The sequence below is a fragment of the Tasmannia lanceolata genome, unplaced genomic scaffold (genome assembly GCF_043159265.1).
Source record: "Tasmannia lanceolata isolate RefF3 unplaced genomic scaffold, GAP_Taslan_0.1 ptg000013l, whole genome shotgun sequence".
Taxonomy (NCBI): Eukaryota; Viridiplantae; Streptophyta; class Magnoliopsida; order Canellales; family Winteraceae; genus Tasmannia; species Tasmannia lanceolata.
Genome location: NW_027518690.1, coordinates 50,735,943 through 50,759,876, shown reverse-complemented (window position 1 = coordinate 50,759,876; position 23,934 = coordinate 50,735,943). Strand labels below are relative to the sequence as shown.

The 23,934-nt window shown below is 42.9% G+C and overlaps 3 protein-coding genes across 3 annotated transcripts; 1 reads left to right on the top strand and 2 right to left on the bottom strand.

Moving 5' to 3' along the window:
- Nucleotides 1-7,829: 7,829 nt before the first annotated feature.
- LOC143889335 (S-adenosyl-L-methionine-dependent methyltransferases superfamily protein) lies at nt 7,830-8,782 on the top strand. Its single transcript, XM_077393518.1, has one exon. It carries the CDS (start codon nt 7,901-7,903, stop codon nt 8,564-8,566), a length of 666 nt encoding a protein of 221 aa, XP_077249633.1. The 5' UTR covers nt 7,830-7,900; the 3' UTR covers nt 8,567-8,782.
- A 3,721-nt stretch (nt 8,783-12,503) lies between these two features.
- LOC143891361 (homeobox-leucine zipper protein ATHB-52-like) lies at nt 12,504-13,019 on the bottom strand. Its single transcript, XM_077395946.1, has one exon. The coding sequence runs from the start codon at nt 13,017-13,019 to the stop codon at nt 12,504-12,506; it is 516 nt and encodes a 171-aa protein (XP_077252061.1).
- A 3,824-nt stretch (nt 13,020-16,843) lies between these two features.
- Nucleotides 16,844-23,483, bottom strand: LOC143890515 (NAC domain-containing protein 73-like). Its single transcript, XM_077395232.1, has 3 exons — nt 23,119-23,483; nt 22,802-22,991; nt 16,844-17,723 (listed from the first exon to the last, which is right to left on the bottom strand). The coding sequence occupies exons 1-3, from the start codon at nt 23,218-23,220 to the stop codon at nt 17,200-17,202; spliced, it is 816 nt and encodes a 271-aa protein (XP_077251347.1). The 5' UTR covers nt 23,221-23,483; the 3' UTR covers nt 16,844-17,199.
- Between the last annotated feature and the right edge of the window lie 451 nt (nt 23,484-23,934).

Below are 23,934 nucleotides of genomic sequence, written 5' to 3'. Positions count from 1 at the left end.
CTAACCCTTCAATCTATGGACGAACCTTCAACTGAGGGGGCCTACCTTAAACAAATTGAAACTACAGGGGTGTATTTGTCACGTTTTAAACTATAGGGGTGGAAGTGGATGTGTCAGAAACTAGAGGGGGTGTAAATGTAATTTTCCCTAAAATATATAATACACAAGAGACTAGGCACAAAGAACGGTTAAGATCAATGGCGATGATCAATACTGGGTTCCGCATGATGGTGTCAATACAATACCGTCGATCTTCTAGAATTTCATGAGGTGACACACGGTCTTGGTCTCCTTCATAAGATATAAAGAACTGAAAAAGTCAATGGCTTATAGCTTCCGCTGACGGAACCGAAATAACATTCCCTCAACCCTAACATAGCCTAACCCAACCCTGGGTTCGAAGATGGTCAACCCTTAACAAACCTGCCTCTAAATCTCTCAACCTAACTCGTCCTGTGTAACCTATGTTTTCCAAATCAGGTCAGGCTGAGTCAGGTTGGTTCCGAGTAAGCCAAGGGCAAATGCATGAAAAAAAATACAGAAAGCACAACAGTAAGAAGTCAAAAATATGAAAAAATTAGAAGATGGAGGTGGTGCCTAGTGTCCAGTGTCCAGTTTAGGTCGGGTTGAGGTTTGGTTTGGGTTGCCCTCAACCCCTAAGCCAAAACCCAAATTAAATCGTGTTAGCTTTTCCAACACTAACCCAACCCAACCAACCCGAGAAAAAGCCAAAACAGCCCAAGCCAAAATCCGGTTGAACGTGTCGGGTCGGGTGTCGGGTTCGAGTTGAGCCCAAACCAAGTTGCACCCCTATTCCCCCAACCATCCTTTCTCTTTGTTAATTAGCATTTTCCTATATACAATGATACTTCATAAATAATAAATTTCAACTCCAAGTTGTATACTTGTATGACAGGACCACCCAGCATGTGACTCACTAGTCAAAACACACGCAGAGAGAGAGAGAGAGATGTCGTAAGGATACGTCATTCACAACGAGTGTGACGCGTAAGAAGGGAGGAGATGCGTAATTGGCGTTGACGTTGGACATGCCGACCAACGACGTCAACCCACCCAATATATAAATAGCACCCCCTCCTTCTCCTCTCTTGCACCCCCTTCCATCTCTCTCTCCCCTCTCTCTCAATTACATTGAAAGAGGCGAGAAGAGAGAAAGCATGCAAGAAGGAATTCCTTATAGAACCAGGGAACTAGTTTCAACGGGGTCAGGGATTCATACTCCGTCCGTCGAGAAAGAAACGGAAAACAACGAGATGAGCGCTAAGGAGAGAATTCAGAGACTGGTTTTGGAGAACGCGGTTTTGGTTGTGGGAAGACGAGGATGCTGCATGTGCCACGTGGTAAAGCATCTGCTTGTGAGTCATGGAGTGAACCCAGTGGTTTACGAGTTAAAGGAGGATGATGAGGATGTGGTTGTTGTGGTGGAAGATATGGAAGGGGTCTCCGGCGACCGGAGGTTGCAATTTCCGGCTGTCTTCATTGGAGGGAGACTCGTTGGAGGTCTAGATCGTCTTATGGCCGTTCATATTTCTGGCGATCTTGTACCCATCTTGAAAAAGGCAGGTGCTTTGTGGCTCTAGCTCTCATCTCTGTCTTCCTGTAAAAAATCTATTGAGATAAAATGAGGAGTAGTTCTGTTTTTTGAAAGGGGTTAATTTTACGCTACTTTTAGCCTCACTTCTGCCTAGCTTACATGATCAGATTTGTTAATCCAAAGCCAAATTTCCTTGAGAACAGCCTCATTTATGGTCAGTTTGGTTCCCTTTCCCTTGGTTGGTTGTTTGGTTGGCATTTAGTTGATTTTCCGATCTACCTCATTCTCTTTGTCGGCTGAGGTGGATCCCATGTATGCGGAGGTGACGCAGTAAATTTCTGCTCCTATTTTTTGCCTAAAAAAGATCAACAAAAGCAGTATTAATTGTAAAAGAGCTTTTGTGTTATCGTTCTCTCAAATATATCAAAAATGAGAAAATTGATATGGGTGGCAGTGCCCAAATTAATAGGTAGCAAGTCAATCAAAGGTAAATTATTTAATTAAGTTTTTTTTTGGTAGGTGAAGGAATTATTTAATTAAGTTTTTTGGGTAGGAAAGTGTCATCCTTCTAGTCAAGGTTTTAAATTTCGGTTTCGGTACCTATTTCGGACCCCACGAAAATCCGAAATTTGGTATTAAGTTTCGAAATTTGGGACTGAAATTTTGAAATTTTGCCCGAAATTTTGCAACATTTTTTTAAAAAATGCTATTTTCTCGAAATTTCGAACCGAAATTCTGAAATTTCTGCCGAAATTTGGTATTTCCCGAAATATCAAATTTTGGGAAATTTCGGTTTCGGTTCCCACCAAAATCCGAAATTTAAAACCATGCTTCTAGACTTCTAGTACGTAGGAGCTGGAAAGAAATGTGCTACTTTTTGGTCAAGTCGCACAACCAACACGCGGCGTTGCCCACCCAACGAAAAAATTTTAAGTTCAAAATTTTTTGTAGACACGCTGCTAATTAAATTATCATCCAATCTCTAGTCTTATCTTCTTTCACCCACAAAAATCAAATTGACAGTTTCAAGCATACACGGGAAATGATATACACACCCATGTTTTGGTAGTTGAACTTGCTTTATTTAACATCCTTCTGATTGCATTATTCAACCTTTGTACATTTCTATAATGTAAATGGAAGGAGGGTTAGAGCTACATTAAGCAAAAGGGGGGCAGTTGCCCCTGTTGAGTTGGACCAAATCCTTAATAGGCCCTGTTAGGTCTAAAATCGGTAACAGGTTATGGTAGGGCCGGAAGGGCTGATTTGCCAATGTTGCTGAGGATCCAGGAGATCGACAATAGAATCGAAGAGCTGGTCAGAGATCAGGGCCGCCCTGCTTCGAGGATCTTCAGTAGCAATCCTCCTTTCACAGACAGAGTACTCGGTGCGGCAGTCCCCGTGGGCTTCAAGATGCCGCAGATCCCGCAGTACGATGGGACCACCGACCCCGTGGATCATCTGCAGACTTTCAGAACTACAATGCTCCTCCACGGGGAATAGCTCGGAGGAGGTTTTGGCCAGGGCGTTCTAGAATGGCATTATAGGCCGACTTGGCCCTCACCACCAGGAAGTTCACCATGGCGAAGGACTGGCAGGGCGGCTCCCCGATAAGAACTGGAAGCTCAATCTGCCCTTCAACCTTGACAACTTCTCCTGAGAACCCGAACAGACCTGCCCGGCTGGCCGTCCACAGCCTTAGCCGGACAGGATATGGCGCAATCGCTAGACGACAAAGCGCTAGAAGACAAAAGACCTGCCCGGCTAAGGCTGTGGACGGCCAGCCGGGCAGGTCTTTTGTCTTCTAGCGATTGCGCCATATCCTGTCCGGCCAAGGCTGTGGACGGCCAGCCGGGCAGGTCTTTTGTCTTCTAGCGCTTTGGAACCTGTGCCTCGCATTTAATGCGGACGGCGCATTTAATGCGAACGGCGCATTTAATGCGGCAGGTGACGTGGCGCACTCCGGCTGGCGGGAAAAGGGCGGGATTTTTCCTGCTCTTCCCAGCCTCTCTATATATACCGAAGTTTACTCTTCATTTTTTACTTTTCACCTTTTACTCTCCTCCTCTTCTGCTCGGCTATTCAAGTTTCTGCCCGCTTCGGATTAGTGAGCCCGGAGATCTTCGTCTAACACTTCAGTTCGGTAATCTCTTTTAGCTTTTCTTTTCTTCCCTTTTAATATCTAGCACTAGTTCGGAGTCGGACTCTAGCTCAAAGGAGTCTGGTTCGACCAGTACTACGGGGTCCGGGACATCGTTTGTGACTGATCAGGGGACCTATTGCTATCGGGTGATGCCTTTTGGACTGAAGAATGCAGGAGCCACTTACCAGCGGCTCGTCAACAAGCTGTTCAGAAATCAGATCGGCCGGAACATGGAGGTCTACGTTGATGATATGCTAGTGAAGAGCATAAGTGCTTCCAACCACGTCTCCGACCTCAAAGAGGCCTTCCAAGTCTTGAGGGAACACAACATGAAGCTTAATCCGACTAAGTGTACGTTTGGCGTCGGGGCAGGCAAATTCCTGGGCTTCATGGTAAGCCAGAGAGGAATAGAGGCAAATCCAGAGAAGATCAAGGCAGTAATGGAGCTGACTCCTCCCAATACTATCAGAGAAGTGCAGCGGCTGACCGGGCTGATGGCAGCCCTGGGGCGGTTTAACCTGTTACCGATTTTAGACCTAACAGATTTGGCGCCATCCGTGGGACAGCCGCAACAAAAAGCTGTTCGACATCTTACTTCAAGAAACAATGGTAGGGCAGACCGGCAAGCGAGCGCCTCCGACTTCTCGGGTGACCCGGGCTACAGCCCCCCGCGAAGGACGAAGTGAGCGACTGGCCTCGCAGGTAGAGGTCGGGGCGGCCGTGGAGCGAAGTTCGCCTCGCTCGGACCGCTCAGACCCTACCCCGACCCCAAGGGAGATGCGAGCCCTTTTTCAAGAAATGACTGCCGTGGTTGCACAGTTCAAGAATGCGGCCCCCGCTCAGACGGTCAGTTCCGATCAGCATCTGCTCGAAGGCGTGATAGTAGAGGATGTCTGCGGAGCTCCCGTTGTCGACCAAGATCTTCTTCATTTCCCAGTTCGCCACTAGCATGGTGACGACCAGGGCATCATCATGCTGGAGGATCAGGCCGTCAAGATCTGCTTCTGAAAAGGATATCTCGTTCTCTGGCCTGGCCTTCTTGCTGCAGGCATGGACGGCGTTGACCTGCCGGGCATAAGTCCTGCGGGCTGATGAAGAGGTCCCTCTCGCGGTCGGCCCTCCTGAAATGGTACCAATAACACCATGAGGTTGAGGTTGAGGTACCTGAGGAGGGGGGCTGGCCGGGGCAGGAGCTTGGATGCGGTCGCCCAGAGGTTGGGCGTCTCGGGGGCTTCTATCTCTGAGCCTCGGGTTGTCCTGGCGCTCTCTTCTGTTGTCATTATTTTTTGGAAAGATTGAAGAGTGACTCACCTGTAGCAGTACGCGGAGTGGTCCGATACGCCTAGAGCACATGATACAGTTCGTCAGCCCAACGCCCGGCCTTGCCATCCAGTCTCTTCTTTATCCCCTGCAACAGGGTCCTGTTCGTCACCTCTGTCTGCCCATTCGTCTGAGGATGTGAGACACAATCCCGGTCCGTGGGGACGGACCGGACCGGGTAGAAACCAACGACGATGAAGAAGATGTTGAAACGGTAGTTCCTCGCTCGCCGCGCGTGCCTGTCGAGGTGATAGCGGAGGCACGGATGGAGGCCAACCCACAGTACAACATCGGGGCCCTGTACGAGGTGAATCATCTGTGGCCGGGCAAACTTCAGGCCGTTGAAGGGGACCGGGCCAGCAACGATAGTGCAGATCTCTGCCTATATGAAGAGGCCTTACGGGCCGGGCTTAGGCTTCCCTTCCATCCATTTTTTGTCGATGTACTGAATTATTACGGGCTGGCGGTTACACAGGTCGTGCCGAACTCTTGGAGGACGCTGGTCGGCTTCCTGTACCTTTTGGGAGCAAGAGGGCTGCTACTCAGGCCTCCTCGTCGGCCACTCCCTCGGTGACGACCTCTGTAGGAGTGAGGGTTGCAAGCCCGCCGACCTCAGTGGTGGAGACTGCTGCCACAGTCACCTCCGCATCCACCTCAATGGGCCGGGAGGAGTCCGGTTCATCTTCCTCTTCATCATCCTCCCCCTCCGGAGGTGCATACGGAACGGTCAGTCCGTCCAGGGAAACGCCGGGGTGAATCTTCTTCACCTGCTCGGAGCAGAGAAGGAAACCCGCCCTATAGGCCTGGAGGCCCAAGTCGAAGTGCTGAGCGTCTTTCCTCTCCTCGGTCTCCTTCACGGCCTTCTCCACGGCCGCCTTCTCCTTCTTTCCAGCCCTCTCCGTCGATGATAGAGGGCGGAGCTGATTGCCGCTTCGCAGGTCTCCGGCACCTCTTTCTCGACTTCTAACCGGTCGCATGGGAGGACGCCCTTGTACATCAATTCCGTGGCCACCCGGGTATCCCCCAGGCCGGTGTCCGTTTTCTGCACGGCCCAGTTCGGGCGGAAGACGTTGTTGCCTCCAACCGTCGTGGCGGCAGCGATGCCCAGAATTGCCCCGCCGTGTTGCGGCCCTGTCATCCCTCCGGACCTGGAGCTCTGTCCTGCGGTATCTGCCCGGCTCGATACGGCAAGCTTATGTGTCGCCCGGCTGCTTTTCAGAGGCTTAGCCAGTGCGACCATCGGCGGAGTCGACTCCGGCGCCTTCCTCTTCTTGCCCTTGGCTTGGGGCTGCTCCTGCGCTGAGGACGCTTGGGAGGTCTGCTTGATTTTGTCCGGAGCCACCTGTCCTTCCACCTGTCCAAGACAGGTGGTAGCCCCTGTATGGACCAGATCTCATACCTAAGAGGTGCAGTTGGAACCTAGGAGGTGCTGGTGGAAGTCCCTGATTGGTCCAGACAGCATACCTAGCAGAGGACAAGTGTTGGTGGAAGTCCCTGATTGGTCCAGGCAGCATGCCTAGCAGAGGACAGGTGTTGGCTTTGCAGTGGCCCCTGTGAGGGCCACGTGTCAACAGCCGGTTGGTCGTATATTTTGGACCCCATCAGGCCCAACTCAATTGGGCCCAGCTCCTTAAAACTTGAATTAAGGCCTGCTCCACCTATGTATAAGTATGTGTAAGCTTGCCCTCCTTGTGCGTAAATCCTAGCTCCGCCGACAAAAGCTGAGTGGGCTGTTCATTTTCATTTTTATTTTGGATTAGTTGAGGGCAAGAGGGAAGGTCACATTCTTTAAAAACTAAAAGGTGTAGGATCTATGTCGCAAGACCTCATCTATGAGCACCACCAATGGGCTATCTTTACACACCCCACCCCACCCCCCCCCCCCCCCCCCCCCCCCACACACACACACACACACAACTCTCTCTCTCTCTCTCTCTCTCACACTCACACACACACACAAATCCTTCCAAACTACACTACAAATGCATTAAAATGTAGACTACTGTTAGGTAAATCCGGTTAGATCAAGAGATCGAGGCATAGCGGAATGCCTTGGAACAAGCAAATAGCAAAAAATTTCTATCCCTTTGACTGAAATTTTCACGTCCCGACTTCACTATGTAAATATTGTTCGGTTCTAGGTCTTCTATCCTCGGTTTTGTTTTCCAATAGCACTACCATGCCCGAGACACCTTGTAGGTTCCTGTCCCTTGGAGATGCTGAAAATGCATCTACGGAGAGGGAGAATCCGCATATATAACCCTCAAACTTTCTGTCCCCTTTTGATGTGGGATCTCACAGTCCCCCCCTTTGGGGCCCAATGTCCTTGCTAGCACATCGTATTAAGAGAGGTCCGGCTGTGAGAGCATTATGTCATGTCCCGGCCGCACTGTGTAAATATTGTCTGGTTCTGAGATTTCCCACCATCCCTGATTTTATTTTGTAATTGCACTGCCGTGCCCAACCCACTCCACAGGGGACCCTCCCCTTGGAGACACTGAAATCGCGTCTTCAAAGGGAGAGGGAGAATCCAAATATATAGCCCTCAAACTTATAGTGAAGGGACTATCCCTAGCAATTCCCCATAAATAAACGTGCACTTTTACATGTTGAATATGAATAGTTAAACATACATCGTTTCAGACTGTCCATGTTAAACTACAAAACGCACATATTGTCTTGATCTTTGGGCCATGAGAGATCCAATTATCTAAGGCAAGGCCTATTAGATAGACGGTTCAGATCAGTCAAAGGTGAGAACCACGTACTTTGCCGTAGTGGGCCATCTCTCATAACGCAGAAAACCTTTGAAAGGCAAGCAAGCTAAAAAAAAGAAAGAAAAACCAAACAAAGAAAGCGGGTTTTTCCTCCGCACCGCAGCGATGCGATTCACGGCCGCGCCCGTGATCGAGCTGAACGTAGGGGGTGCACACCTCGCTATCGAGCAAGACAATGGCTCTATGCACGTCGGCACCTCCGTCTGGCCCTGCTCCCTCGTCCTTGTCAAGTTCCTCGAACGCTGGTTGCTAAACTGCGCCTCCTCCTCTTCTCCCAATCCCTACGCCCACCTCCTCCCCTTCTCCGGCAAGCGCGCTATTGAGCTGGGCTCCGGTTGTGGGCCCGCTGGTATGGGCATCTCCCTTCTAGGCCTGAACATCATCCTCACCGACATCGCCCCTGTTATGCCCGCCCTCAAACGAAACCTAAAGCGTAACAAACCCGCCCTCGGCAAAATGCTCAAAATCGCACAGCTCTACTGGAATAACAACAAACAGATAGAGGCCCTTAATCCTCCCTTCGATTTCGTAATCGCTGCCGATGTGGTCTATCTCGAAGACAACGTCGGGCACTTGGTTTCTGCCATGGAAGCGCTCCTGGCGCCCTCCGGCGTCGTGTTGCTAGGATATCAGCTCAGGTCGCCGGAAGCACACCAACTGTTCTGGGAATTGTGCGAGACAGTTTTCACCGTGGAGAAGATCCCCCACCAGGACCTGCACCCGGATTACGCCTATGAGGAGACTGACGTGTATTTTCTCAGGAAGAAATGAGGAGATCAAATGTGACGCTTTCAAGTAGATTTGTCCTTTCTTCTTCTTCTTCTACTTCTTCTTATAATTATTGTTATTGTGTCTAGGGTTTTGTGGATTTCCTTGAATTGCCTTTGATTTGAAGCATGTAAGCAATTAGGCTTGGAAATCAGTGCGTGTATTTGTTTCTAAAATCTTATGTGTCTCATTCTCATATATGAAAAGGATTTCCTTGAATTGCCTCTGATTTGAAACATATAAGCATTTAGGTTTGGGAATCAATGCATGTAGTTTTTTAAGTTGTATTTATCTCAGATATGAGGACAATTTTCTTGAATTGCCTTTGATTTGAAACATAAGCATTTAGGCTTGTGAATCAGTGCATGCATTTGTTAGAAGGCATAAACTCCATAAAAGGCTGCCCATAACTGACCAAACCCCGAAACTTCCAAGCAGCGACGAACATGTTTATAGATTTAGGCTTCACCCATTGATAGTTAAACAGAGAAAATGAAGCTCCAAATTTCTGATGCAAATGGACAGTGAATAAGAAGATTAACATATTCCATGGAGGCTGGGCACATGTTGCAAATATTATGAATCCTTCAACTTCTGCCATTAAGCTGATTGATTGTAAGAATTTTATCCCACCTGGCTGTCCAGCAGAAAGCAGTAATTATGGGCTAAGTAGTTATGGACCATAAGGATGCTATCTTTGCATTTTTCTCGTTCCCTACCCATGAGAGCTCAAATCATGAATCTGGCAGAAAACATACCATTTGTTGTTAACGTCCATATTCTCTTTCTGTTTTTTTTTTTCTTTTTTTTCTGAATGGTTCTTATTTACAACCTGTTGACGAATAAAATTCTTACCGTTTGGGACCATCCTTCGCAAGAATCAAGGATTAACCCAGGGAGATGGAGTCCATCATTAAAGAGAGCCTTTTATTAGTTTTAGAGTGTTATGAAGTCCTTTTAAGTTATAGGGAGTACCTTAATAATTTTGCTATATAATCACATGTCACTCAAGTGAATACCTCATAAAAGTAATCCATCAACTATTACAAAAATTTTAAGTGTTCTTTTTTTAGTGGTATTTGTTAAAACATGGCAACAGAACAAGAAGAATGCGGGGAAAGAACAGTAAGGGAATGGAGAATCCGTGAGGTCCCCCCCTCCCCCCGAGCCGTGCTCGCAGACGAGCGTATATCAGAGATCACCCATGCCTAGCTTGAAACATAGATGAAAATTGACTATGAGCAATAGCTTTAGTGAAAATGTCGGCCAGCTGATTTTCACACTAAACATATGGAGTACATATCTTCTTGGTCACACCTGTATCTTTAACAAAGTGACGATCCACTTCAATATGTTTGGTCCTTTTATAGAGAACTTGAATATCGGAAATGTAGATAGCTGCTTGGTTATCACATAATATAACTATGGGTTTCTCCATTGTAAACCCAAACTATCGCATAAGAGTCTTCAACCACTTCAGCTCACATACAGTTTATGACATAACTCTATACTCAGCTTCTGCACTAGATCTAGCCACCATAGTCTGTTTCTTACGCTTCTAAGTGCCCATATTGCCATCAATAAATGTACAAGAACTAGTTTGTCAGATCTAGATCATGCTCAATCCTCATCTGAATAGCCAACAATGTCAACATTTTTTCATGGATGATACACATGTCCTTCGCCTGCAGCACTCTTTAGATACCTTAAAATTTTGCACGCTGCTTCCCAATGATTCTGTTTGTGATTCTCTTTAAAATCATCAGTCATTAACATCCAAATTCACATTGGATTTCATTGGATTATCAACTGGTCTAGCCTCAAGCATTCCTGTTTCATGAATAAGGTTTGAGAAAGGACAATACCTTGCTCTCCACAAGCTACTTCAATGCCTAAAAAGTACCTCAGCTGCCTAAGTCTTTATTGTGGAAATGTTGTCTCAAATACTGATTTTTTACATCAAATCCATCAACATCATTGCCAAACAGAATAATGCCATTAAGCACAATCAAGGAGATGTAAGGACATCAAGGGTTACTAAAGGTTTCCCAAAGGCTAGGATGAGGCTATAGGGTCTCTTGAAAGGTGTCCTTAATCTTTCTAAGTTTAAGTCCCGCAAGAAGAAATTTTTAAGATGAGATTGTGGCCCTCTGTACAGATCCAGATCCAGCTTGTGATCTTTCAATCTAGCGGGCCCAGACAAAATGGAGTGTATACAATAAGTCTATCTAAGATGGAATACTTGATAGTTAGTCTTCATAGTTCATTCTTTGCAAAGGAGTGGTGAAGCTGTCAAAGGCAAATGCAAGTGATGTTGCATATAATTTTGCATACAGTTAAGAACACAATGGTTTTTATGTACACTCTCCATACTGTTTTTATGTACACTTTACAAAAATTAGTGAGTCTGTATTATGAGACATCAAGAACTAATTAAATTGTAGATGATTGTCAATGGCATTCAAACACGGTGAAGGTGCCATTATCTGTAATTACCTTCTTCTTTTCTTAGGTACACGACAAGCTGATGATAATTCTTATTCACAACGCTAAATTACGTAGAAAACAGAGTTTAATTTGTGGACATGCATCTGGGTGGACAGAGTTTAATTCTTTTTTCCACAACTCTAATTTAGAAAACAGAGTTTACTTAGAAAACAGTATTTGGGATTTTAGTTGTGGTGTTGCATGCTTGAAAATCTTATTTATTGGTTGATATTCTACAGCTGGTTTTATGGATGAATCTTATGCACACATAAAAATTTATTCTGGATGTAGTCTTGAAGGATGTATTTGATGCTACAATCAAAGTGAATCCAATGAACTGAAGAAAACACAGAACACCTGCTACATTTTTTAGTGGATGTTAGAGAGGTACTTAATGATTTGCTGCTGGACAGTTGTGTAAAAAAAAATTGTTCTCCACTTTCTCACGGAAGTTTGTTGTCCTTCATATTTAGGGATGATATGTCTCTTTGCTGTGCCTTGTTTGTTGTGGTGTCGTTTGTTCATCAGTTAATGAAGGAAATATTTATTTCATTTAGTTATTAGAAAAATAATGAAAAAATGGTGTGAGTTTCAGATACGTCAGTTCATATGTGCTTAGCCAATTTTCAAGCTTTTGTATTTTTTCTCTGTAATTAAACTACTTGGAGTTACAATTTTCCTTTAAAGTTGGCTTCATCTATTGTCAATTAGGGTTTTAGTTTTCAATATGTTTCCTGTGATGCAAGGAACAAAATTTCAAGTACTTCAAACAACTATCATTTTATTCAGTACGGAGCCCTATTATTTTGTATTTTTATACGCTTGGTATAAAGATTTTCATCTCATCTCTTGATTAATAAACAGAAAATCCACATAAAAAATTGTGAGGCTGTTGAGAGAAGAGTAGGAACAAACAGATACATTTGTGTATCTGTATTTGTTTTATTTCTTCTTATAGATACCGAACTTTGAATTTGCCAATTATGAGTTGGGTGCTTCAACCATTGCCCGATTCATCTCCAATGAATTTTCCTTCTAATTGATTGAGCTTCTCTCATTCCTTTTGTTGAACTTAATGATGCAAATCAGGCTTTCATGAATCCCATGATGCAACATCCACCAATTTCAGGGTGGTGCTTTTTAAGAAACAGTCACCGAATCACATGTGCAGCACACAAGCGGCTTATTCTTCGTCCATGTGGATATGGGCGATTCTCTGTACATACTGCCTTAGAAATGAAAAAAAGTAAAGAAGAGAGGCTCCTTTCTAGAAATAGTTACCACCATCATAAGCGAAAAAAATACAGAGATTTCTCCTTTTCAATCTTATTATGACTGCAACTTCTTGACCTCTATTTACATAATCTCAATCTGCAACATATTTCATCATCTCCTTCCACTGCAAACTGTAATCTTTATAATTTTATTGTTCTCATCATCGCCGTTGTCATCATCAAGTAAGACAAGCAAAGGGATCATGGCAGTGTAATTCTCCCATCTGATTCCCACTAGTACTACCCACCACTGGAGAGGCATAGAGGCCCTCTTCCCAACAACAATTCACTTCACTACACATAATTGAACTCCCATCCTCATCACAAGTGGGGGGAGAAAGAAGGGTGCTGTTCAATCTCAGCATCTCTTGGGCCTTCTCTAACTCCCCTCTTAGTCTCTCCACCTCCTTCTCGAGCAACCTTTTTTCTGCTAGGACGCTATCCAGCCTTTGCCGGACAGTTGCGTAGTCAACCTCGAGGCTCTGTGTCTTCCAGCGTGCTCTCTTGTTCTGGTACCAGATGGCAACTTGGCGTGGCTGTAAACCCAGGTCTTGTGCCAATTGAATCTTCCTCTCTGGTTCAAGCTTCCTGTCATAGTTGAAGCTTGTCTCCAAGAGTTTCACCTGATCATCAGTGAGTCTCTTTTTGTTGCGCTTGGATGGGTTCTTATGGTTGGGTGATTGAGAGAAGGCCATTCTTTCAGGGGGGGGGGGGGGGGGGTTGTATTGTTTGGCTTTTTTAGGAAGGGAAATGAGTGTGATTGGCTTTTATTAGGAAGGCCAATAGGCAGAAGAGAGGAAGCTGGGCCAGGTGACTTAATGTATGCACGTGGTGTTCACGTGTTTGGGGCCCTGCTCATGCATCTAGAAATTTTCTTTTTTTGGGTTTTTTCTGGCAGACAGACAATTTCAAATCTATTATATTATATAATACGCATCACACAGTAGAGAAAGTATGTTTTCTATGTTGACCCAACCCTTGTAAAATCCACACTGGTGGGAGTTGTGATTTCCTCACCTCTGGCTTTGGTTTTTCTCATGGCCGGAGGCTCATGAGGAAATTGAATTGCAAATTTGTAACAAAGGATGACAAATTCGAGAGTAGTCAGGGGATGAAGGATGCCAAAATAATTGAAACATTTATATTTTTTTTGTACTTTGTGAGGTGCAGTAGTTTACAGGAATTGAAAGTTCTAAATTCTATTACTGCATGGTGGGGAATGCCTTAATTTAGGAGTGTCAATGCATCCCTTCCCTCAAAGTCACCTTTCAAAGGTCACTTTCCTTCACAATTTTGTGGATAGGTCATAGGAGTAGGCACTCGTGTATGTGGCCCAGTAGTTAACAAATCTCATATATTTTTCAAAATTTGAAAAAAAATAAAATAAAAATTGTGTTGTTTACCTTCATATAAAAATTCTTGTATTAATCATCATCAACATAGGAATAAAATAATATAATCCATTTGGTTGTCCATACATTGTATTTGGAAAGAAAATCTCATGCATTGCTGTGGCTTCTTGTGTTTTTGATGGGTAAGCTGGGGTGAGGCAGGACCCCTACATCGCAAATATTCAAAATATTTCTGATAAATTGTGCCATATTTACAACTAGGGATCTGCGCATTTCACTTCGGACTTTTGCATGTGTCCATCTAAACTATAGAACCCACATCAAAGCAGAAGTGAAAACAACGGTTACGGTGCCGTGAAGCTTAGACCATTTGTCCATCTCAAGTCACAATCCCCCTAAAATAGTCTACAAGTAGTTAAAATAAGGTGGGATTTGCTAGGGATAATAGCAGAAGGCATTTAGGAATGTCTATTGCATGAGACAGCAGCCACATAGGATGAATTAAGTGAATAAGACAAAAAGTGAGCCTATGTGGCTGCTCTCTCATGCAACAGACATCACGCGGAATGCCTTCTGCGATGGTCCCTAGCAAATCCCAAATAAGGATTTGAATTTGGGGATAATCAAAATCCCTATTTCATACGTTTGATTGACAAGAGGTGTCGTTTGGAGAGGAACAATGCCCAACCCCACTTTCATTCTGTGATGCTGACACGTGGCTCACAGTCTCCATCAAGAGATGCTACCAATTCCCGGTGTTGTTCATGCACTTGGCTCACTTGGGCCCTTGAAAATAAGTCGAATAGAAGATTGAGGATTAGGGTTTTGGATAAGATCTCAAAAAGAGTTGAACTAGGTCATGGTTTTCCATTCAATGAATGAATTGCCGAAACGAAGACAGGATTCCCACTTTGGTAAGACTTATAACAAGTTTAAACCCGAGTTGGGGTCTCTTTTTATATTGGAATATTTTTGGGTATCATTTTCTGGATGTAGGACAAAAGCCTTGGCTGACCGAATTTGGCATTTACTGTGAAATATTAGACCAAAAAATTCATGGAAACTAAGAGGCTGTTTGGATATGTGGATTTTAGAATCTAGATTTTAATTTGAACGAGGTGTAAAAATCTGGATTTTACAATCCATTATCCTAGATTTTAAGTAAGAAATTCAGGTTTTAGAAAGCTCTCCCCCATCCTGAGATTTCTTAAACCTGGAAACGCGGGATGATCTCCTACTCTCTCGAGGATGAGAAATCAATAAACGATCGTCGGTCGCCTTCACTCCTCCTATCCAGGATTTTGAGGAAATCCAAGATTCTAAAATACAAGATTCTAAATTCCGCATATCCAAACGGCCCCTAAAATTTTTAGCATTTGGAAAACTCATTTTTAGTGGAAGTCTTTTCCAAAACTCATCATGAAACCTATAGTTGCAAAATGGGAAGGCCTGTTTGTCTTGGATTTAGGGAATCAATTCCGAGTTCAAACTGATTATTGGACTTAAAACTGCATTAAAGTCAGTTTTGGACTCAAAATCGATTCTCACAATCCAAATGTCCGGTTCGTTTTGAATTTTGAGAACTAATTTTGAGTGCCAAAATGATTATTGGACTCCAAATTGTGTTCAATTTTGAACCAAATAATTTGTTTTGGAATGAAAATCAATTCTCAAAATCCAAAACAAACACAGGCGAAATGATATGAAGATACGCTTGTATCAAAGTAGTCCCAAACAGCCCTCTAAATATTGTCCTGTTCATTTTGGATTTTGAGTCCAAAACTGATTATTGGGATCAAATTTCAAAAGTAATTTTGAGTCCAATAATCACTTTTGAACTCAAAGTCAATTCTCAAAACCCAAACCGAACAGGGCCTTAGCATCCCGTGAGAGGTTTCTTAAGCCCAAGCCCAAGCCCAAGCCCAAGCCCAATCATAATCCAAACGCCAGGACAAGGAGAAAATCCTACGCCCAGACCCGGCCGTGGTATGGCCTACAATCAATTAACATAATGTTCTTCCTTTGCTGATCATGTTATACCTTTGCTGATCAACGTAAAATGTTATAACTTTGCTGATTATGCCATTGAACTTTTATTCAGATAAACTTGACCCAATTGGGGAAAAAAAGTAATATCATGTAGTAAGTGTTTTTTAGGCCCGAGAGTAAGAATTGAATCTAGACTACGAATACAGTCAATAATAGAAGCCTAAAATTGTGACATGGCCCATTTTAAAAGCCCTTTGTTTAACCTAAGCCCATGCTCACAGACAACTTCTCAACGCCCAATAAGCTCATAAGGACTAATTTGGCTGTTCACCAACATCAATTGTCATTGAAGAAGCAAGAAGACGTGGATCCACGACTGGCTCAATGATTCAAGTTCACCCTTGAAGTGTCACTAGATTGGACTGAGACGTGTACATGGGCCAAGAATAAAGAAAAATTCTTGTCACAGTCTCAAAACAACACTCAAGTTGAATCTAGTGACGCCTTCCTAAGCTAAGCGCCAAGAATGGCATATTGCAGCAATTTATCATATTTAAGTCCCTAAGCTAGTTGGTGGATAAGCTTGAATGAATTTTCTCTTAAAGTCTCTCATTTAAAGGGATAGAAATCGTCACGGGATTTTATCTAAAAGACGGGTTGAGCATTGCTCCCATTTTCTTCTTCTTCTCTTAGTTATGTTCTTGTCTTCTAATTTCATTTCTTCCCTCTTAAGGACCCGCATTAGAATCTCTCCATAATAACTCCAAATATCTCTCGGCTTAGTACATGCCTATGTTCAAATTCCTTGTTAGGCAAATGAGAAAATTCAAAATCTCATTAGGGCCATTTGGATACAAGTAAAACCTGTGATTTTAGAAGCTAAAACCTGAATTTTATAAGCTAGAACCTGGATTGTGCATTTTCAGTATTGTAAAATCCAGGTTTTAGCTTGTATAATCTAGGATATTTCAATCCTGGAATGTAATTCCATGTATCCAAACAGCCCCTAATTAATCAAGAAGTCTTTTAGATAAAATAAATTATTCTGTATAGTAATTTGATCTATTGCTCTCCCTATCATGTCCTTTTAGTGCTAATCATGCCCCTTATTATACAGGTCAAGAATGTGGCTTCCCTTAACCCAGTCCAACCCACAGATCTATAGCTGAGTTGGACCAAGACAAGAACTCCGGAAACCTTTTATAAATACCTTTTTGAAAACAACAAATATTACTTTCATGAAGAAGGGACTTTGATCCAGTGAGTCCCCACATGGAGTAACCTTTTCTTATGCATAGCTTGCGTGAAACCTGTAAGAAGCACTGTTATCTAAAGAAGCATATTCTCTCATTTTACAATTAAAGAACAATCTTTCCTATTCCTTTTACTCTACTCCACCATTGCGAAATTATCAATTACTGAACATTTCAACTTGAAACTTATTTTATTAGTGGAGAAAAACTCTCTACTTCCCATCCTCTTCGTCCTCCACAATTCTATCTTATTGTACATTTCATACATCAGGAAATAATCCTTAAGGAAGAAAGGAAGAGCCATCATCATGTACAACGAACCCGGGTATTAGCTGAGGGAGGCTTGTCCTATTATGATTGCTTTCATCATAAGTGATGAGTGATGAATTATAGTAGTTGACAAATCCTGTTTCCTTGAGAGTAGAGTTATCATGAACGTTTTCTCCACCCTTGTCGTGTTTGGTACCTGAACTACAATGCCTAGGTTGTGTTTGATAGAACACTTTGGAAACCACTAGCTCTCCATCCTTCTCTTCCTCATTGGAGCCAAGGTGGTACTGGTGCATCACCCAATTCGTTTTTTCGGGCTTTTGCTGCTTGCCATAATTGGTGTAGAGCACCAAGATCTTCTTGTAACCTTTCACCTTCCCAGTCACAAAGACTGGCCTTGTCTTGCCTGTTTTATGCCACCTTGTCTCGCCGCCATGCTCATCCGTGTGCACCTTTCTTCTCTTTCTAGTTCCTGTCGTGTACGCCTTGGAAGGACGATGGAAGAAGTGACGGATCAGGCCATCTCTACTTACCCCTGCAATAACCCCAAGGGCAAGAAATGAAATATAATCTCTAGCTTATTCTTGTGGTAAGTAATCAACTGAAACCAACATAAATGGAAAAAAATATTAAGGCCATTCTTGCAGCCATGAATATTTTTTGATAATAAATTAGTATCTCGAAATGGTGAGAGGTGTATGAAGGGTGGGAGAAGTAGAGATATTTGAGAGGGCATGACTGAGATGAGAGTGAGAAGTAGCTAGAAATCAGGAAAAAATTGATCATATTTTGAGTAGAGTATTTTGTCTCCTGATTTTTCAGGCTTTTCTTGTCCTGTCTTCACTCAGTCCCTCTAGTATCTATCCCTCTTCCACCGCTCCTCACAATTGTGTAAGCTAATATTCTAGGGAAAAAAAATTCATGATAGCCAAATGTGCCGTAAGAGACTTTCATGGATGAGAATAACTAGAAACATACGACATAATGAATCACTAAACGAACAAAATTAATGGTAATTCTATTCCCATACTTGATCATCAACTATAAATTTATAATAAAGTGAATAGGATAATTCATCCTAACCATCGAAGCCTTTAAGATCTAATGCATGTGAAACTACCAAGAACGTGCGACGTGGAAAAAGTCACTTATTCTTCAACTTCTATTTCCATTATAGTATTTGTAGTATACTTTTTAAGCATTGAATCTTGTTCACCATTAGAGAGGTTTTGATTGCTTATCTAACGATCACACGATTTAGACGTGATCTGACGAAGTTATGGACGACTTACTATTGTGGTACATGTCTATTACGGGATTTCTATTTTAGGTTGTGTTGCATGGATTCTTTGCCTCCCTTTGCCGAATCCGTGTTGACACGTCTCCACATGCGAATCGGACATGGATTCACATGGGACACACTACGATTCTTATGGTAGCCGCGTCCCGCATGAATCCCATTTTTTCGGATGAATCCAACTCATCATTGTCTCTTTTAAAATACGAATTCTGTATATTTTCCCTTTAAACATGTTTCCTTATATATATATATATATATATATATATATATATATATATATATATATATATAGAGAGAGAGAGAGAGAGAGAGAGAGAGAGAGAGAGAGAGAGAGAGAGAGAGAAAAGTGTCTCTAGTCTCTCCCCTAGATAAGCTTATCTACTCCTCCCTTTAAAAAAAATAGTGGGCCCACGCTGTTTGGATGATCCAAAGCATTCATTTGATAAGTCCTAACATAGATAGGGTGTGCCCAAAAAATCAGCACCAAAGGGTCATCCTAGAACTTCGTTTTGTGGTGCCTTGTGGTACCCAGAATGGACACATATAAACGCCTCCATTTTGGACACGGTGTGCCCAACAAAATGAAGTTTTAGGACGACCCTTTGGTGCTGATTTTTTGGGCACACCCTATCTATGTTAGGACCTATCAAATGAATGCTTTGGATCATCCAAACAGCGTGGGCCCACTGTGTTTTTATAAAGGGAGGAGTAGATAAGCTTATCTAGGGGAGAGACTAGAGACACTTTCCTCATATATATATATAAGGAATAAGATTGTACGCTCGACCGTACCTAAAGTTAGGTACGGTAGAGTGCCAAATCACATGGGTCCCACATTTTTGGTGAGCATCTAAACCATTCATTTGCAAGGCCCCATCATAGATAGGATGCATACCAAAAATCAGCTCCATAGGATCATCCTAACCCATCCATTTGTGGAGGCCAAAATGGACATACAGTGTTTGTCCACAAATCTGCCCATTTTGGCCTCTAGTTTTGGAGGGGTTAGGATGATTCAATGGTGCTGATTTTTGGTATGCACCCTATCTATGATGGGGCCTTGCAAATGAATGGTTTAGATGCCCACCAAAAATGGGGGACCCATGTGATTTGGCACTCTACCGTACCTAACTTTAGGTACGGTCGAGTGTACAATCCTTTTCCTCTATATATATATATATATATATATATATATATATATATGAATGCACAACCCGTTCCCTTTTAATTAAAACCCTAGCTAGAACATTGACCCCCCTTCCTTCGTCTTCGACTCTCTTAATAAAATCTCTAAGGCCTCAACCCTTCATCCTCAAATTTTTCATAAATATATATACACCCACAGTAATTGAGGACTTATCGTGGAAGAGAGGGTGGGAGGACAGAGGAAAAAGTTATGAGAAAGGAGGAAGGGGTGGGTTTGGTAAAAAGGGGCTCTTTTTCTATGGGGTTATCATTAAAATCACAAGCAATTGCATGGCTCCCACAGAGAGGGGGTTATAAAGAAGTGATAGGGAGGTAAATAAAAAAATAAGGAAATGGGAGAAGCATAAATGAGGAGAACAATTTATGTTAAAACTGGAGTGATGAGATCAGAGAAATAGAAACGACTAATAAACAGGGCCAAACGAATGCTAGTCGGCCATCCACCTAAAAATAAAATTGACACTATTGAATTCAGTGCGAGGTCTGATCAACTTGCACTTGTACCATGTGGAAATTAGAGAAGTTGAGATTTATTCAGTATTCTTGGATGATTACATTTAGCTATTACCAATGCTTACATAAAAGACTTAAGAGCTGAGCATGGTAATTAAAGATTTAGAAAGATAAAGATAAGAACAATCCTAATCTAACCTATATCTAATCTAGGGCATTTTCATCCGCCTCCGGTGCCCCACCATTATCTGGCATAGTTTGTTCAATCTGTTCCAGCTCCGATCTAAATTGTGCCTTCCTCTGCTGAACATCCCCAAACACTTTTTGATTCAATTTTTCCCCTTCACCGCATTTTCTTGGTGACTCCTTGTAGGAATATGCGCCCCCCCATTTAAAGTGATTTGACGTCAAAAAGCGTTGAAGTCTGCCCATGATTCACATTAAAAGGGGGGCGCAAAAAAATCATCTCCCCTTAGGAAAAGATTTCTGAGCTCGAGCTCATCATGAGCTAGAGCTCAGAAACCACTACTCCCATAGTTGGTTGAGTCATACAACCCATTTAGTTTATAGGGTATGCTTAGGGTTATGGTTATGGTTAGGGTTATGATTTGTGGGGTTTAGAATGGATGGCGAGAAATTATGGTCCTATAAATCAGATGGTTAGGATTATGGTATGGAGCTGGTTTGTTAGGAACACCCTATCTATGTGAGGTAGTGTAAAATGAATGGGTTTGATGAGTCAAACTACTATGGGAGATGGTGTATTCTAAGCTCTAGCTCAGCTTCTAGCTCAGAAACCACGCCCTCTAAAACAATTCAATGATAAGATCCTGTGAGATCTGATCTATTCTAACACACACACACATAGTAGGTTCACCCGATAGACCACAATTAATGCGAGCAAAATATATTAATGAAGAGGAACCCATTTTTGGTTTGCTATGCTGCCTAATTCTTGTATTTGCTTTGCTATTCTGATGAGGCCCAGTTGAGGAAGAATTATATGGATTATTTTGAAGGAATGGAATTCTCGTAATTTTTAAAGTAGAGGCTCCTCTTTCACAGTGGTGTTTTGGTCTCAACAACATCATTCCTTTTTAGGCTACTCAAGTGGCATCGTCTTGAGGTATTGAGTGATGATTTTGAAAGGGAGCGTTCCAAAAGCAAAAGTGGTGAGAAAATAGAAACCTCCTCCTACAATCGTTATCAAGCTCAATGTTCACAGCTTCTTCCTTGGCAACTCAGGCATGGCAGGTATTTGCGGCGTTTTTAGGAATCTGGTGCATAATATACTCTTTCATTGGACTTATTAGAATCACGGATTCCACAGAAGTTGAGATCCATGCTCTTCACCAAGGATTGTCTATCTTCATTTAGCAGATGGAGGGGAACTTGGAAGTGGAAAGTGACTCTTCCAACACCATGTCGTGGGTCAAAAGGAATAACATTGGTCCGTGGAAACTCGCCAATCTATTGGATAAGATAAAAGATTTTTGTGTGCATGGTGCTTGTTGTCTTTTTGTATTATTCTTAGAAGTTCAAACGATTTGGCAGATCATAGGGCCAAATCGGGAGCTTGGAGATCTTACTTGTATATGGGGAGATTTTTTTATTTTTGAGAAAGATGCCATTAATTCATTAATTAAAAATCAGAGAAGATTATAAATGCACTTCGGGGGGAGAGAATGCCCCATATAGAAGTGGTCTAGATGCTCCCGATTTGGCCAGGCGATTAGCCAAATCGTTTGCACTTCTAGAAATAAGAGAAAAAAGAACAATCACCAAGTAGACATAGATCTTTCTTCTCAACCAATAGGTTGGTGGGTCTCCACGGACCAGTGCTATTTCTTTTCACCCACAACATAGTGTTGGAAGAGTTGCTTTCCACTTCCAACTGCCCCTCCATTTAGTTGAAGAATATAGACAATCCCTTGTAGAGGGCAATGACCCCGGCTTCTGTAGAATCAATGATTCCTGTAGGGAAAATTTAACCGGGTAGAACTCACCCCTAAAAGCTAGTTGTTAGAGGGAGGCTGCCCATTCCCTTATAACCCATCCCCATGTATTTCACTTTACCGATGTGAGACTATTTGCTTTTACGTGAAACCCCAACAATCTCCCCCTCCATGTGGAAGCAACGTGGACAATCTCCCCCTCCACGTGGTGGCAACGTGGGAACCACGAGATACTACACCGGGGTTTCCGAGATCTTCTCCGAGGGACATTCCCGCCCTAAGATCTGATACCATTCGTAGGGAATCTAACCTGGTAGAACTCACCCCTAAAAGCTAGATGTTAGAGAGAGGGTGCCCATTCCCTTATAACCCATCCCCATCTATTTCACTTTACCGATGTGGGACTATTTGCTTTTGTGTGGAACCCCAACAATTCCGATAGGTTTAGCAAAAGTATAGATGATTTCACCCAAAGAGTTCCTAAAAACGCCACCGATACATCCCATGCCTGGCTTGCCAAGGGTGCAACCATCAACATGGAGTTTAATGAGGTTTCTAGGAGGTGGTTTCCGTTTGGCAAGCATAGTATATGGGGAGTCTCCACCCCGGAAGTGCATCTGCAATCTTCTCTAATTTAATTAATGGTAACTTTTTCAATACACACACATATATAATATGTTTGAGCAAATATAAGATCACCTGGAAGCTTCTGTGGGTGGGTGTAACAAATTCCGTTCTCGCCTTCGAGAGTAGGGATGAATTCATCGATAAGAGGGTGAAGATTGTGAGTATCGGACCTCGCCTTCCCCTCCAAATGCTCCAGAAGCTCTTGGTCAGTCGGATCGAACTTCACTCCCGCAGGTAGACCAGGCAATTCATGAATCGCTGCCTATTTATATATATATTTAGTTTTATTTTTCCAAGAACACAACAATGAAAACCTTATATAATTACACACCATGCTACGTTAATAACATTAAGGAAAAAGAAGAAGATGATGATAATTGAGGGAAGACCTGTTCATGGCATTGGATCTTATGCCCACATGAAGGGCAGCTTTTGATTCGAATCTCTTCGGAATTGATATCAATTGCTCTATCGTCCTTTCTCCATGTCATCTCGGCTCTATCTCTCTTATTCCCATCCCACGCTAAAAGTTTCTCTCCTGTTAACTTACCCAAAATAAGGGAAACTCTAATAAGAGAGTGGGAAGAAAAGAAAAAAGAAGAAAGCAACTTCTCCCTTTTAAGGGAATTGTTTCCCTCTCTCGACCTATTCTTGATCTTTGGTAAGGGAATTGAATTCTCCTTCACTTTTTTTTTTCTTGGCTTTCTCTAACCTTCCTCTTCCTTCCTCGATGGGAGAAGAGAAGTCTCTAAAGAGGTGCCCTACCTTCTAATATAAAGCAAGTAGAGTTTCGTTTTCTTGAAAGACAATATGTTGCTTGGCCCTCAAGTTTGGCTATGCTATGTACACGCTTAAGAGAATAAATGCAGTTTTCGGTCTCTTTAATCTCCTGTCCAAAGGCTGTGTTTATTTTGTAAAATGGGCAAAGAAAAACAAAAGGGAAAATGGGTTGAGTGGAGATGGGACAACCTGATTCGGGTGAAATGTTTCACTCCATGAATAGAGAGAGAGAGAGAGGGAGGCTTTCCCCTATCACATGAGAAGTGTACGTGAAGAAATTAAAAAAAAAAAGGTTGTCCTCTATTTAGGATTTTTCTTGTATCTATCTTTAAAGACACTCTAGGACGACATTGGACCTCTCTCTCTCTCTCTCTCTCTCTCTCTCTCTCTCTCTCTCTCTCATGCAGTTCGATGTTGTTCGTGGA

Bases quoted from the DNA above. Each gene is read 5' to 3' on its own strand.
- LOC143889335 (XM_077393518.1), top strand. From the start codon at position 7,901: ATGCGATTCACGGCCGCGCCCGTGATCGAGCTGAACGTAGGGGGTGCA.
- LOC143891361 (XM_077395946.1), bottom strand. From the start codon at position 13,019: ATGGCCTTCTCTCAATCACCCAACCATAAGAACCCATCCAAGCGCAAC.
- LOC143890515 (XM_077395232.1), bottom strand. From the start codon at position 23,220: ATGACATGGAGAAAGGACGATAGAGCAATTGATATCAATTCCGAAGAG. The intron at 22,992-23,118 runs GTCTTCCCTCAA...ATATATAAATAG, and splicing joins AGATCCAATGCCATGAACAG to GCAGCGATTCATGAATTGCC. The intron at 17,724-22,801 runs GTGATCTTATAT...GGGTTATTGCAG, and splicing joins CCACCCACAGAAGCTTCCAG to GGGTAAGTAGAGATGGCCTG.